The sequence below is a fragment of the Hoplias malabaricus genome, chromosome 1, assembly GCF_029633855.1.
Source record: "Hoplias malabaricus isolate fHopMal1 chromosome 1, fHopMal1.hap1, whole genome shotgun sequence".
NCBI lineage: Eukaryota > Metazoa > Chordata > Actinopteri > Characiformes > Erythrinidae > Hoplias > Hoplias malabaricus.
In genome coordinates, this window is record NC_089800.1 from 56,159,994 (window position 1) to 56,176,800 (window position 16,807).

Genomic DNA, 16,807 nt, shown 5'->3' on the forward strand with positions numbered 1-16,807 from the left:
AAAAAACACGAGAAAAACAGTCGCAGTATGTTGCGAGTATATCTTTTTTCTTTGTTCCTTTTCTCATTTTTTTGACATCAAAACAAAAAAAAAAAACAACAAAAAAAAAAGAAAAGTGACACAGGACTTTTTAAATGAACAATCAGAGATATTATTGTACAGTGCAGCCAAAGTGATATAATACACACAATAAATATTTTTAGGAGAAAATAAAATCCCTTTCCATTTTCGACATTTGAACACAGTGGGACCAATTCTGACTGCAGCATGCTGGGGTTTCGAAAGAGGGAACAGTTCTGTGAGACGTATTACAATAAACTGACCCTAGTGGATGTCATTGCTTCTATACAAACATCGTTCACTGGAAACCGGGGACGTAATGAAAAAAGGTACAGTTTTTAATAAGTGCACAGGGCTTTCTCAGGGACTGATTCTGGGAAAGAATTAAAGTTGTGATGTGAGAGAGAGAGGGAGAGATTGATAGAGGGAATGTGTGCGCTGTACAAAGTGGCAGGGCAAATAGTGCGCTGCACCGTCCGTAATGGAGCAGATGTAAATAGTGCAGGTGCCGGGGGCAGTGGTGCTTATTGACAGCCTGCACTCACATACAGCACTGCCCACTGCCCACTCAACACAAAAGAAAGCTAGCTACTGAAACTCTTCACATACAGCCGCTGATACCATTAGCTCCCAGTGCTCTGTGATTATTTACATTGTGTCCAAATTGAGACTTCAGTGTCTGGATGAATGATGAGGTAGTTAACTGGATGTTGCATGTTGGTTCAAGGGATGCATGCAAGAGAGTGGAGGGTACACACAAACACAAAAGACCACAAATCTGCATTTGGCTTGAGAAGGACTCTCTTAAAATGTGTGTGTGTGTGTGAGAGAGAGAGCTATCAATTATGGTATTACTTTAAGTTACAGTTTGCAGTGTTTTAATCTCTTTTTGCAAAAAAAAAACCCTTTGATGACCTGAAAATACAAACAGCACTGGCATGAATTTAGTCAGAATTGGTCCCCATTATTACCCACATAGTATGCACAACAGAATGAAAAAATGCCCTGTTTTACATTGTCCATATCTGCCTGGCTAAGCCCACTCCATACACAGAACTGTGGCCACTTCAAGTTTACACAGTTTAGTGGAGAGGCTCACGACCATCCTCCATTAAGTAGCCAATGAGTGTACAGCAGGACGCACTTTGGCCAATGATATAGTGAGTGAGCTGGCCACCATCACCCTTCACTGTGCCAGTCCCTTTGATCACAGTATCAAATTGTGACAACGCCACAATTTACAACGTCACGTGAAATGACATCAGTAGTTTTAGCCATTCCCTTCCCCTAGCAGACTCTCCCGAAACGGAGGAAAAGTGTGATGGATATCTACAGTACTGAACTACGTTTCCCATCATGCACCACAAACGGTCAAACAAAACAACATGGCAGCTCTATTTCAGAGCAGAATTCACACAGTTGCTGGGATGCTGAAGGGATGTTGGTATTTTCTAGTCCTCCTCCATGGCTGTTCACACCAATGGAGCCTTTGGGTGGGGAGGGTTTAAGGGGTAATTAGCTGTTTATGTAGATGCCTGCTTCAAAGCCCTTTTTAGCAATCAATGCGTCAGCGCTATTGTGTCAACATGAGGTCAAGAGCTCTCTGCATGTGCACGCTCTACTCTTCAGCCTCGCCGCCACCTTTGGAGATCTAAAAATAAACGCTGGTGTGAAAGACCTGCACCTGCCATTCACCTTCATTTGGATACATTGCTATAAAAGTGCTGGGACTATAAAAAGTCCTGGCCACTTCTAAAATGGGCTGAGCAGATGCTGGGCACCTTGCTTCCTCTGTGCGGGATGGCTCTACCCATGGCTTAACGCGCCCAGAATAGTTCCTTTGACATACGGGCCTCTGATTGTTTGAATGTGGAATCTCGTGGACTTCTGCCACACAGTATAAATTATTTGATACCCCTCCTTCTCCCCAGCCCCCCTCCCCCACCGACCCCTCACTCATCTTTCACTCTGCCCAAATTGGGTCCATTCGTCGGCCCGCCAGCAAACATTTAGCACCAGCTTATTCCGTCGACCAAACTTGGGTTGGAGGAAAACATCAGCAGCAACAACAACAACAAAAAGGAAAACAAAAAATGAGCCACAGTGCAACAGGCAAGTGGTGCGTTTATTGCCGGAATGCACTCACTTGCCACACTTCTCAAAGGGTATTGTGTTCTAATGGCAGCAGCATTGAAAAGCAGTCAGAGGAGTTTGACCCCAAGCGCCCATCCCATCAGCTCCTTTATTGCTGAGTTTTACTACAGAGTAAGACAACTGACTACCTGGCTATGCTAGTTTGGTTAAACATGTTTACCAGTTGTGTCGTCCTGCGCATGGAGTGATAAAACATTGCTGCAGGGTGTCACTGTTCTGAAGAGGTATATTCAAAGATGTTTAATCTGAAAGAGCTCACTTCTGTTTTTTTCTTTTCTTTTCTTTCTTCTTCTTCTTCTTTTTTTTTTTTTTAAACGGATTACGAGTCCCGATCCCGTTGAGCAGAGCAAGACAACCTGGCTGTCATATCCCCCTGCTTGTACAGTCATCTCGCTGTATCACACTGATGAATATTTACAAGTCCTGATGGAGTCCTGGCAATGTCCAGAGGCTGAACAATCACACGAGATGTTCCACAGGTAACTTAGTGGTTGTGATGTAGTCATGACATGTACAGAGAGTAAGGTTTTAAAAATCGTGAAAATAAAAAAAGAGCGTCCCACCACCTTATTGAGAACACTCCGAGTTTGAGAGATTTCTTCCTTCGTACACAACCACAGACCAGAAACAAAACAAAATCATTACTGTACAAGTACATAGGATTTGTTATATATTTTAAACTTTTCTTCATTTCTATTTATACTTTGAGTTTCTTCATTTTGTTTCTTTTTCCATGTCTCATTTTTAAAAATGTCTCATGTCCATGAGAGACAGAGGGAGACTGTTTGAAAAGAGAGAGGGGCAAAAGATGAGACTTTAATCTGTCTGTCAAACAGTGCATCTCTCCCCGTGCCTCTCCAGTCAGTGTGTCTTTATCACGCCCCTTTACGCCGTTGCCGCGGCGATGCGACCGCAGCATTGTGTGTAGGGCAGCTCAGACCTTGGCCTCAAGCATTTCCAGGAAGAGTTTGTGCATGGGCACTTTTCCCTGCACCTTGATACTGTAGAAGTGCTGCACTGCTTTGGTGGCGGTCTGCCGCAGCAGGGGCAGGGTCATTAGCAGTTTTCCTGCCCGTCGAGGGTCCTCTGTGTGCTGCCCACTCTCATAGTCCTGAAGGGCCTCATGAAGAGCATCCTGGAGCTTCTGAACTGCCTCCACATCCTCTATATGCATGGAGTCTAAGAGTGGAAAAAATGACACATGTTCATTAGATAAAGCTTTCAAACTCAGTGCAGCATTTCCATTTACTTTACTTACAACATGCTTTCACAGATATAACAAATATGAAGATGCCAGTGTCCTGAAAGCACCAGCACACCACAGGAACTCTGGTAGACACCACCGTAAAGTATTTTTTATGTATTCAGACATGTATATATATATATAAATTGAATTGTATTAATGCAATTATAGCACTTTAGATGGATACACTGTACCTATGTCTCACATATACAGAGATACTACACTGTGCTGTGTGTATTGGTGTTTTTACTGCACTCATAGTACGGGGAACGTTGTCTTGTTCCACTGTACTTCTTTTGCGTTAGTTAATACGATGTAAAATTAACATATTTAACAAAAAATAATTAAAATAAATAATTTATTTATTTTGTTTTTTCCTTAAGAGCATTATCTGGCGAAAGAGCAAAACATTTAGGGTCTGGGTGGTGTAAAGTATAAGTGGTGGAGAGAAGTCATAGCTATAATTAGAGATCATTTATTATAGATGCAGATAATATATTTTTCTTGCTTTTAAATTATTTTACATACCGTAACATGTGTATGTACAAATCGTCTAATTAGGGCTCCCCAAATATAGTTAAAAGCACATTTACCAACAAGTCTGTGTTGCAGAAATTAGCCAACATATTTAGGCTCTACAAATCAAATGTCTAGATCCTTAAATCAGTTTACACTATTTAATATTATAGTTATGTATTCTTTGTTTAGCTATTTTGGGAAGTTAAACACATTGGTGCGTGCACACACACACGCACAAGCAGAGGTGAGTCAGAGATCATGAAGCCATGTCTGACACCTCAGATGAGGAGTGTGAGTGGCTCTGCCCTCATGCACAACAATAAAAGGGAAAACAGATTTTAGAATTAGTCTAAAATTAAAATGTACTGACTGGAACAACTGTACTTCCAAGACCTTGAAACATTTTTGACCCATTTGATCCCTCAGTTTTTACTGAAATCTGCACAGGTTGAAAACTGAGTGCAAGGTGATGACAACAGGAGAAAACAACAATCGAGTGTCAGTGCTGTGAATGAAGGAATGAAGTAAAAATTCCTTTTTTCATTCTGTTACTACTGCTGTTAGAAATGGTAAACCCAATCACATATAATTGTAATTATGTATGTTTATATTCCACATTTATATTTTACTGAAATCTACAACCCATTATCACTGAAATATCATTGGATATTAATTACAACTTTCAAGTTTTCAAATGTGGAAACAGAACCTGGCGCTCTGTTTAACAATGGGTTTGTTTAATGTTTTAAATTACGACAATTATTTTGCTATTGTCAGATGATTGGTGGTTGTACTGAGTGATCACTAATCCGTTCAGTGTGTGAATCTTCATATGCCCCAGTGTTTGTTCGTCTCTGAAAGAGAGAAATGGAGGATGAAGCCTGTGTGTGTGCGTGTGTGTGTGTATGCACAAGAGATAGAGTGTGTAAGGGGAGCATTAAAAAAAAACAACTTTGAAGAAACAATTTCCTTGCAATCCATCAGAGAGCCCCCGTCGATCCAATTGATAAACTGCTAATTACAAAATCAATTGCTATGAATTTTCACAGCTGTCAGACAGAGGCGCTCCCGTGAGAATCTTCACACACACAGACACAGACACAGACACACACACACACTCGTTGGAGATCCTGGCACACACAATCTTTCCACTCTCTCCCGCCCATCTGCTCCCGACTCCACCTATCAGCAAAAGGTCTGTCAACTGAAAGTAAAGCAAAGCCCACCCTCAGCATTTTTCAATTTTTCCAGCACACAAAGAGTGAGAGAGAGTGTGAGAGAGAGCAAGAGCAAGAGAGCGAGAGAGCTTGCAGGCCTCTGTCCAGACATTGATCAGAGAGGGACAGAGCGTGCTTCTGAAAAGCAAGCTGTCGATACGGGCCCCTCGTCTTCTGCCCCGGAACAAACGAGGCCCATCACTCCCTGATACTCATTCCATTCGACTTAACACATTTTATTGACAGCCCCTGTGCTCCTAATGAAATGCTAAATTTATCTCCTGTGGCTGCAGGGGCCTTGTGGCTACTGTTAGAGAGAGAGAGAAAGAGAGAGAGAGAGAGAGAGAGAGAGAGAGAGAGAGAATGGCAGAATGCCATAACATGGAAGGGGTTCAATTAAAAGCTCAGCAAACTATCTCTCTCCTCCCTCCACCCACCCCCCCCCCTCTCTCTCTCAGTGTCCTTCATGTTTATCTCAGCTGTATCAGTCTGGAGGCCTGGCATCAAGATCAAGCAGATTAAAGAACATATGGGATGCTTTCTATTCTTTAACTGATTTGTTCAACATATTGGATTTTTATTATAGTGTGCAGTGTATAAACACAGTAAAATATCTACTTCATAACTTCAAAAGTACACTCATTGTATCAACATGAAATTGCTGCTCCAAGGCATCTACATTTGAGTAAAAAATGAATTCTATAGAACCACACCACGTGGAAAGCTTTAAAAACATACTTTCAATTATTTTCAAAAGAAATATAAAAAGTTCTTTAGAGAACTCAACAGGCTTTCTCCATGGTATCGCCCCTAAGTGCTGTCTTGAGCACATCTCTTTATAAGAATGTAGATTTGAAAAGCATGTATGTGTAATATAATGGGTCATGTATAAAAATATTTTTTGCAGAATAAATTCAAGGAGTGATCTGTCTCTACCTGAGTTGGCGAGTGCGATGGCCTTAAGCGTCACAAACTCTTCTTTTTCCACCTTCAGCTTCTTGTACTTGCGGACGAGCTGCAGGATGGACACATATAGGTCCAGCAGGCCCGTGAGCCGCGAGTGCTCCTCATCCATGATGTAGTCTTCTGCATACACCAGCTCATCCTCGTAGGGCAGTGAGCGGAACACAATGCTAAGGATCAGAATCTCCATCCATGCGCTCTGCAGTAGACTCATCTGATCTCCCAGAGACAAGCTGGAGAATCCTGAGGCACAAAACAGAGGTGATGTTAACCCCCACTGGACAGAGATCTGCTCGGTCATCAGTATACCCATGTATATTATATACTATACTATACTATACTCAAATATAGAAATTATTTCTCAATTTTAGGGCATTTAAAGAAGACCTGAAGTGCAGGTGAAAACACAACCACACGACATTTGTTGTCATAATGAAATGAGGAGAAGTGTCACTTTTAATGATGAAAATGTCTTGTCTTTTATAATACCGATATTAAACATTCACTATCAGCTAAAACTAGCATCCACAATTTTCTTCTTTAAAATTACTATGCTTTAAAATCAGATATTTTTAATGGACTTATCTCTTTAAAGTGAAACATGTAAAAGGTGTTAAAATAGTTTCATTCCATTTTTGTTTACTATCACTGTTTATTGCTTGATATCAAAATAAAAGTAAAATGTCAGATAGGCTTGAACATTTTGATAAAGAATGTGAACATAACCCAAGGTATAATCATTTTTAAATGTAACTACAGTTAGACAATATTAGCTAATACCACTAAATAATAATAAAAACAGTAATAATAAAAATAATTATGTTAAAAACAGAACTGCTTGGTTTGTATTTACAGTTATTCATCTGGGTGATGCTTGAAGCAATACACAACTCTGAAAAGTACAATCTACGTTTAATGCTATAAGAATGTATTAAGCCACATTTATGCTGCAGAACTGTTTCCATTTCAGAAATAATGCTACATATGTCATTCAGGCTGGGATCCGCTCATATTCTCAGATTATGGCTGCTGAGGCAGCTGTACAAAGGCAAAGGAATAGGGAGTGTGAGGAGTAGGAAGATCCGGGTGGGTCAAGGAAGGTAAACAAAGCCCTAAACCTCATGTCTGTCTTTGGCTTTTGTGTAACAGAAGAGGAGCGTGATAAATGGTCACTTCCACACAAAATCACGGCGCGGCCTGAATGGCATAATGAACTGAGCTGCGGTTTAAAAAAAATTTGACAATGACTGGGGGAGGCAAATCTCTAAAGCCTGGTGAGGTAAGTGATTTGAAAGTGGCAGAAGACACAGTGTGTCATGGGGATGTGCTGATAACCATCTCATTCTTTTTTTTCCTCTGCCTTCAGCTGTCGATAAACTCTTCACATCCTTCTGCCAGGCTTGTGACCCCCACTTCTTTCCTTTCGCTCAGTGCCCGCCGGGCCCTTCCATTTTGACAGTATATTAGGCCCCCTTGCTGGCTCTGATGATTAAAATGATTGCTTTTACAAGTTTACCGTTGCAATCCTATCAGCCCCTTCATGAATGGGGGGTTGGGGGGGTGATAGATTACAGTATTGACTGGGTCACATGCCATACCTGCCTCCAATGTCTTCCCTCTTTCATATAAATGATCTCATTGAGGAAGAGTCGAAGGGGTGATGTTTATCTGCTTACCGCATGACACTTTGGAGTGTGTTTGTGTGTGTGAGTGAGAGAGAGAGAAAGAGAGAGAGAGAGAGAGAGAGAGAGAGAGAAGAAGAAGAGGCAAAGAGAAAAAAAAGGGGTACCTGAGTGTTTAATTTCCCTTATCTGAGGGGCGAACACTGGCTGCGTGTGCTGGGGGATACATTAATTAACAGATTGTGATCGGAGCTGCAGGGCCCCTCACAATGTGAAAGGGAATCAATAAGGCAAGATTGGAGGTGGCAGACAGAAAAGAAACGGAAGAAGACCAGGACAGCACGCCAATAAACAAAGCTACACTTACACCTGAACAGCAAACTCAGGACCAATCAAAAAACTCTACCCATCAATATTCATCATTAATGTTATCAAGGAATCGCCTGACAATGTTTTAGAAGTTACTGAGTCTAATGGAGATCAAACAGAAAATTGAGTTTGGAATCACTTATACATAATATTAATAATGCAGCGCACATTAAACGATACACTTTAAATGTACATTAAATAAAACCAAACAAAAAATGTGTCCTAAAAAATTATATATAACAATATTTATAACTGTTGTAATTTGAACAATTTACTGTGAACTATTACATGTATTTGATCAGTGAGATTTACAATATACACCCACAGAGCTCCAAATTTCACTGAACATATTTCAAGAGCTTCCTACAAATTGACACAAAAATTGTGTCTAAAATTAGATCACCATTTTTTATATATGAGTGTTTAACTTCTTTTCTGTCTCTTCACTTTTGGAAGATCCTGTACTGAAGGGTTGACTGTACAATAACATACCATTCAGAGTCTTTCAAAGAATCCAACATATATAAACTTTGTACTGTAAGAGCTTTAGATTTCTGACAGACAAGTTCTGTGTGAACTAATTAAGCCATTTGCTCAGTTTCTACTGAACCAATTCCAAAGCACAAGCGCTGTGGTTCACACTGCTGTAGTGCATCATGTCTGAAATGTGCAGGTGACTGACTGCAACCTGGTCTGCCAGGAGTTTAACTGTGTATGCATATGCAACACAGATTGATCAGCAAGTGGATTTTGCATGACAATCACAGGCAGGGCTTAGGCTACCAGAAGAGATCACAGCTCCCTTCGGACCCGCAGGCATTCAGGGGCGAGGGACATGTTCAACATGCACACGGAACACACAGAAACATCCCCCAAGCACCTCACACTTTCACTCTCTAAACACCCATCACACTCGGCAGCCCACAATTACACAGGACGCTAAAAGGCCCGCCGCTTAATCGTCTGCTGTGGGTTGTTGTTAGGTGGAAAATGCAGAATGTTCTGTGCTGTCTGCTCTGCCTCCCTCTCCCTCTCTCTCCCCTTTCACAGTGCTGAATTATCACTCCAAATGGGATCTTGTGTTTTTTCACTTCGCTTTTTTCCACTCAATTTAATCGAGTAATGAAGTGACTTCCTGGCTCTCCAGGTCAAACGGTGCTCAGGCCATGCTGCTGCTGCTGTGGAGGCTTGCCGAAGTGCTTCAAGGAGCGGATGAATCCCCCCTCTAATGAAATATCAATATTTACATCTTCATTTCCAACCAACTGCCTCTGCATGCCTTGACCAAACATGACACAATATTGACCAAGTTGGGCAGCCTGCCTGCTGTGCCTGCCCCTTGGCACTTTAGCAAATAGAGTGCCTAGTGTCAATGGGCATTAGTCTATCAGTGCATTAGTTTATGCACTGGAAGCAGTAGAGATGTGTTCTTTCTACCACCGCTCACCATACTAACAGTATTAGAAGCAATTAAAAAAATGAGGTAAAAACTATTTGATTTATTTTGCAACTGTGGGTCGGTAAAGGTATACAATAGAAGTCAATCATTGTAGATTATGATACTGTGTGTGTATTCAGCTTTCTATTAGCCATTTAACATCAAACTACACTTCACTTAAAGAAACTGTATAGCACTCATGCATTTAATTATTGTGTTTAATTTCAACATATAATATTTCTTTTCAAAAACCTAGTTATAGCAGAGCACAGTAAACAAACAAACTGGAAACAAACACACAATTTGTCCATAGATGTGTTCAAAGCACTAATCATGCAATAATTACATATTTTGATTTCCACCATTTGCTTCAGGATCAATAAAGTCCCATCTTATCAGAACTGGGATATCCGTATCAGTGTTATTTGTTCTCCATTCTGTGTAAAATCTCCTCTGCTTCAGTAAGAACAGGTTAGAAATATTTTTCTGATTAAATGTGCTATGAATTACATGTGGATGACTCCCATTAAAAGTGCTTTCAATCTATCTAGCTCTGAAAAAAACAGAAGAAAACAATTTGCTGTTTGATTTCTCATTCAGGAGCTAAAAAAAATTGCAATTATGGATCTGAGAAGCGAGGACTGTTATGTGGTGTATTTGGTGGCTGTGTAGTTCTGTATATAACATACATTGTTGTCAGATTCTAAAAATATGTGAAACAGAAATTGTGAGAAATCAGACAATGTGGTACAGAATCTAATGACATGATCAAACCCACACATGCACATATCAGAGTATGCCAGATCCTGTGCTGAATTATTTCTGAAAATTCAGCTTATCATTCTTGTGGAGAAAGACCCAGCCAGGTCAATCTTCAGCACTAGTATAAAATGTAATCAGGTTTTAGCTTGTTTTTATGCAGTTCAATAAAGTTCATCACCCGAAACAGCCACTATAACAAAGACAGGTTTGGCAGTCTATGTGACATATTTCATGCCGCTGAATTGAAGGCAACATTGCTGAAAAGGGGTAAAAGCCACCGCTCTCTGAAAAAGGCTTTTTACAGCCCCAGCAGTCCTTTATAAACAAAATAACCATAAACATGGCAAGGTTCAATCTGACTTTATTTATGAGCTTATGTTTGAAATTGTATTTCTGGTACTGCTCGTGCCTCCTCCTCCTTGAACTCCTGTCCTGCTGCTGATTTCTCTTTTATTCTGGGCTTGGAGTGATGCTTACTAACCACTGTTAGCACCATTGCTCTACACACAACTAAAACATTATACAGCACTTTTTCATTTGGCCAGATTTAAATTCTCCCAGTGATATGGCCAGTTCATTGTGTTACAGACAAGCAATAACTGTAGTGTATCCCTCTCCTGTGATCAATCAGGACAATGTTTCTTTTAGTCGTTTTGTCCACCAGAGGGGCTGAAATAAAGTGGTGTGCATTTCTGTTGAGCGGAAGTTCATATTCATATTAATTTATTATTGTTTCCTTCTCCCTGAGGGCCATTAGTAGCGCTCATAAAATGAGATGTAATTACGAGGTATAGTGGCCCCCTCCAGCTGCACCCCCCTCATAATTCACTCTCAATCAGATATCAGAGAGAGAGAGAGAGAGAGAGAGAGAGAGAGAGAGCACAAGAGTAAAGGACAGAGAGAGGGAGAGAGAGGGAAAAAGAGAGAGTACAAGAGTAAAGGAGAGAGAGAGAGCACAAGAGTAAAGGAGAGAGAGAGAGCACACAAGAGTAAAGGAGAAAGAGGGAAAGACAGATCATGTCTAGAGAGAGATCATGGGTTTACTTTAAACTACAGTTTGCAGTGTTTTAATATTGTTTTGAAAAAAACAAACAGACATAAGAAGAGCCAAAACAAAATGGAAATATGAGATAAAACATCCTTTAAGGGAACGTCTAAAATTCTGGTTGTTTACAGAACCTCGGCATGGTTTAACATGGAACGGTGCGTTTGAGGCAAAAAATGATGTTATTTTGTACATGGCTGAAGTGTTACTTGTCTCTAAGTTTTATTCATTATATCATTTACCACAAAAACTCATTTGTACCTTGAGTTCTTTAGTTTTGCAGCATTTTTCCGTAATGTAGTTAGCTGTCTCTCGAGTTTTGAGACATTTCCACTTTGTGTGATCTGAAACAGCAAAAATCAATAGCAGGAACAGAGCAGGATCCTCATCTCGGTTCATGCTTTTTAACATTTGGAGTGCTTTCCTTTGTCTAAAAAACTCCAGATGCCTCTGGCATGAGTAGAAAGTGAAAGAGAGAAAGCCTAGCATAACGGACAGTTTTTTTTTTAACTCATTTACCGACACGGGGGCTTCAAAAAGACATTAAACCGGTTTCAAGAACGCAAACATACTGGAGAGCAGCAAACGGCGAGGAAACATCTTCTGTATTTTATAAAAAGCTTTTTTTTTTAGTTAAAAGGCACATTTATTACAATTGTAAACATCGCCTTTTACTCAAACACTCCAGGCTTCAAGCCCGGCGCTGATCTATCACCGCAACTAATCAGTGAAAGAAATCCTGAGGAGTGTTGACCAGCAGAGATGTGAGCCTCGGTCAACCAAGGGTCCCTTGTCTATAAGTAGCCAGTCTGTGTTTGTGTGTTGAGCTGTATCTCCGTGTCCTTCTCCTCACTGCATCTCAACTGCTTGTTTAATTCTGAAACCTTTCTCACTCAAACAAGCCGCATGCAATCCTACTGACCTCGAGCTAAGGTCGCATTCTAAATAAACCCACATGATACAGGAGCAGTGTGAGTGTGTGTGAGCGGGCTGGACAACCTGCCTGAGTGACAGTTTATAAAGAGATTAGACAGAGAGATGGATAATCAGAGGAAGAGAGACAATAAAAGAGAACCAAAGACTACATTATATCCCATCTTGTTTATAATGATCATTACTTGTGTGTGTGTGTATGATTGTGTGAACGGACCCAGTTTCAGCACCAATGTTTGTATCTTTTTGTAAATCATAGGACATGAAGTAAAATCAACCAAATGGATTTTGAAGATAAACTTTTAATTTTTAACAAATGATTATTTTAAATAAATGGTAAAACATATCTTGTCTATCAAACTGTTTAAGATTGGGTCAGACAAGCCAAAAAACTTGTATGTGTGTGTGTGTGCACGTGTGTCACAGCTGTTGCCCATGACGACTGAAGAATCTACAATTTACAGTATCAGGAATACCCAATCAAAACAGGTCTGGTCATAAACTACGCCCTTTGACATAAATAATTTGACCTGACCCAGGTCTGGTCACGCATTCAGGAGAGATGCTGGACTCTTCACTAGCTTTGCTCTTTCACCTCTCCATACGGCAACACAACTAGACTGTGACATATGGGAGTAATATATTGGGTCACCTGCTAGGTGATTTTAACAAATATTCCCTATATTTTAATAATATTTAATAATATTTAATGAGAGACTGGATGGTTCCTATACATATTTAAAAACAAAGTCTATTTATGAAAAAATCAGTAGTCAGAAAAAGATTTCACGAACTTCCAATCCAGTTTTGACCCTGACACACATCTGTGTTCACACAGGGATAAGGCAAATTAAAGCAGAGAGCCTCCTCCAGCTGAGATCTGGAGTATCAGTGCTTTTAAAATGATAAGAGGCCCATTAAGCATGAGCACATGGCAGGGAGATGGGTCATTTGGCTAGTGAAGTGTGAACGATATGAAGTTTTGTAATGTTAAATACAGTAATCCCCTTGTCTTAATCTGCTTTTTCTGACCTTCTGACCTGACTCCACTGCACCTTAGTCCTCCCCAGAGAGCCACAGTCTCCACTGGCCATTATATATCTCTCTGTTTAGCTCAGTGATGAGGAAGAGACGAAGCTTAAACAGTTGCGTAATTGAACTTCATTTATTTCTGCTGCTGAGGCGATTCAATGGTTAATGAATAACTATGTCCTATTGACCACTTCCTATAGGGGCTAACTATAAATGAGATCCTCAGGAGATTGGCTAAAAGTACACTGTGCATTCTAAGGAATTCCTTTTCTAATATATGCAAGACTGTGCTACATAAACATAACAGCTTTAAATACAGACTATAAAATAACAATAACCATTTATTATCCTAACATTATTAAAGGCACTGTATATGTGTTTCGTGTATTCTATATATAGTTATATTGACTGTGTAATTAATTCATTTATTCATTGTCTGAAACCGCTTATCCAGTTCAGGGTCGTGGTGGGTCTGGAGCCTACTCGGAATAACTGGACACAAGGCAGGGACACACCCTGGAGGGAGCACCAGTCCTTCACAGGGCAACACACACACTCACACCTATGGACACATTTGAGTCGCCACCTACCAACGCGTGTTTTTGGACTGTGGGAGGAAACCCACACAGACACAGGGAGAACACACCAACTTCTCACAGACAGTCACCCAGAGCGGGAATCGAACCTACAACCTCCAGGCCCCTGGAGCTGTGTGACTGCGACACTCCCTGCTGTGCCACCGTGCCGCCCGAAATCAATACACTACAAACTTGAAATCACTGTTTTAAATAATCTCAGACTGATTGCTGACTGAACAATTATTCACGCGAAAAGGGTACAAAAAAATATTTCAATTAAACAAAAAAAAAAGTACAGACATTTATTCACAAAACCATATTATAAACAATATATAATGATGACTTTGTAAAAACATGATTTTAGATATTCTAAAGATATCAGCTTTGCAAGTTTGAATTATACAGTACACGAAAAAGCTTGAATGTCCACACACACACACACACACACACACACACACACACACACAAATGCACAGACACACCATGGACATTGAGAAACCTGTATTCCGACAGAGTTAACAGACCAACAATGAATCTACCCCTTTCTCTGTGTAAGCAGAAGATGTCTCCTGCATGGTCCTGCTCCCCCACCCCACACTGCCCTCAAATCTCCATCCCCGCATTCTGCATCTCAGGCGTAGGGTATCAGGGCTGGGCCTCCACCTGATTGCTCCATCCATCTTGATCTGCTCTGCTAAAGCCTCCGTCAGTGGGTAAATTGAATATACTAAGGCCTGTCTGTTGGTGTCTATATTTAATAAAGCCCGCTGATGAGGTGCTGATTTATCGGCCGGCAGTATTCACACTCCATTACAAGGAGATTACACAGCTCGAGAGGGATCAGCCCCGGCAACACAGTAAGGAGATTTCACAATTTAATGGCAAAGAGAAAACAGCAAGCTTGAGAATGAGGAGGGGTGGCGGGGGGTAATCTTGTGTCATGAGGTGTGCACTCTGATGTGATGGCTCTGAGCTTTGAAAGGAGATCAATTTTCATGCCTAAAGTAACTACGGAGACCATGATCATGGATTTTGCTAAAGGGTAATAAGCTACTCATATATACATTATAATTTGTTGTGCAGTCATCTACAAAAGTTTACAATTTGTTAAGACATCCTCTACAAGAAGAAAGATGACATTTCTCTGTAAGTTGTGGTGCACAGTAGGACCGGAGAGCATCACATTGTGACTTACAGGTTCCTATTAATACCAGGGCAGCTTGCAGAGCGAGTTTTAATCGCACCACTGTGGCTTGTGACGCTTACACAGCAATTTTAATCTCATCAATATGGAACAAAGTTTATTTCCAACGGGGATGGTCACGGACAGACTTTTAATCACAAAGTTCACTAACAATATTCGCTAGCCATTTTATTTTTCCCCTACTCTTCCTATCAATGTTTAACATCAACAAACAGTGAAGACAGCCCTGTCCCAAACTACATACTATCATAGTAGACATTATGAAAGAAAATGAAGTGCATTATTTAATGCAGTGATTTTGGATGCAGGGTAGAACCTTTGCGCTGTGGGCGTTCCTGTATAATGTGAACCAATATAAGACAAGAGGGTGCCATTTCAGTACTACTGCAAGCCAATCAAGAAATGAGCATGTGGTTTTTGTTAGGGTGTTTATGTCTTAACGGAACATCCCAGAGAGATTTGTTATGTTATCTTTTTATTTACATTCAGCATTTTCCAGCATAGTGTGTCATACTGAGTTTGAAATAGTAAAATAAAATAAATAATCTATGGATATAAAACATGCCATAACAGTTTTCCAATACACAAAAAATCCGTAATTGTCAGGGATGTTTTTTAAGATGCAAAAATGTGTAGCATTATCTGTGCACTGTAAATATAATGAGTTGATTTGTACTTTTGCCAGTAACAGATTTTATTAATGTGGAAATCAGTGACACATTTTATTAAGTAAATGCATTTCATTACTTGTTTCAGTGAACCAAAATAATAAAACATGTGGATGTGTTTTATAACAAGAGAGGCATCACAGGACGAGAATAACTTCAATGCGGCAACATAGTGAGCATGTGGGAAACAATTCTGCGGACTCTCTCAGCCCAGAATTCCCTAGTGGAAAAATCCTGCCCTGTGAATCCAGAGCTTGGAGGCAGGTGACTAGCAGCTGCCTAATGTGATGAAGCAACTGTGTTGCACAAGATGTGGAATGTAAAGCCTTATTCCAAACCACGACGTATGACATTCACACAGTCACCACAAAGTACTTTTAGTCTACTGTTTCAGTCCTAGCCATCAAAAGCTAAGACTACATATAGACAGATCTGACCTATACATATTCCATGCATCCAGAAAGTCATTCTGTCATAGCAACTGTTCTGAGGTTGGACTACAAAATGTTGGCAAAAATCCCAGTCTACATAATGAATTTGGGTTGGAGATTAGACTCGCTGTATAACATGTCCATTTTTAAAACCTACACTACCAAACTAGACAATATCGTAGTTAGAAAAAACAGCAGACGTATCACAGTAGTATCCTTAGCTGGATTACACAACAAAATACATCTGATCAGTACTAATATTATAACCATTCCACACAAAAACAATATAAGTAACAACAAACACACACACACACACACATATATATATATATATATATATATATATATATATATATATATATTTTTTTTTTTTTTTCCTTACGTCACACTACTTGACTACCATTACTATTTAAAATACAAAATATCATAGGCTCTAAAGGCATAAAAGACACCAAGGTTTACCTAATTAATTTCTCATGGGTCTTTTGCTGACGGTTGCAACATTTCCTACATTTCTTGACAAGACTTAGGCCAATTTCAGAGCAGTCCAGCTGTGAATTCTGCATAAA

At 40.1% G+C, this 16,807-nt stretch overlaps 1 protein-coding gene across 4 annotated transcripts in view; it reads right to left on the minus strand.

The window, feature by feature from the left end:
- Nucleotides 1-2,044: 2,044 nt before the first annotated feature.
- The window catches only part of esrrb (estrogen-related receptor beta), a 58,176-nt gene continuing 43,413 nt past the window's right edge, over nucleotides 2,045-16,807 (minus strand). For all 4 annotated transcript variants that reach the window (XM_066667083.1, XM_066667068.1, XM_066667076.1 and 1 more), the window contains 2 exons: nucleotides 6,130-6,399; nucleotides 2,045-3,393 (listed from right to left, as the gene is read on the minus strand). In XM_066667083.1, coding sequence (XP_066523180.1) covers nucleotides 3,149-3,393; nucleotides 6,130-6,399 — 515 coding nt within the window. In that variant the 3' untranslated portion in view covers nucleotides 2,045-3,148. The remainder of the gene's footprint in view (nucleotides 3,394-6,129; nucleotides 6,400-16,807) is intronic.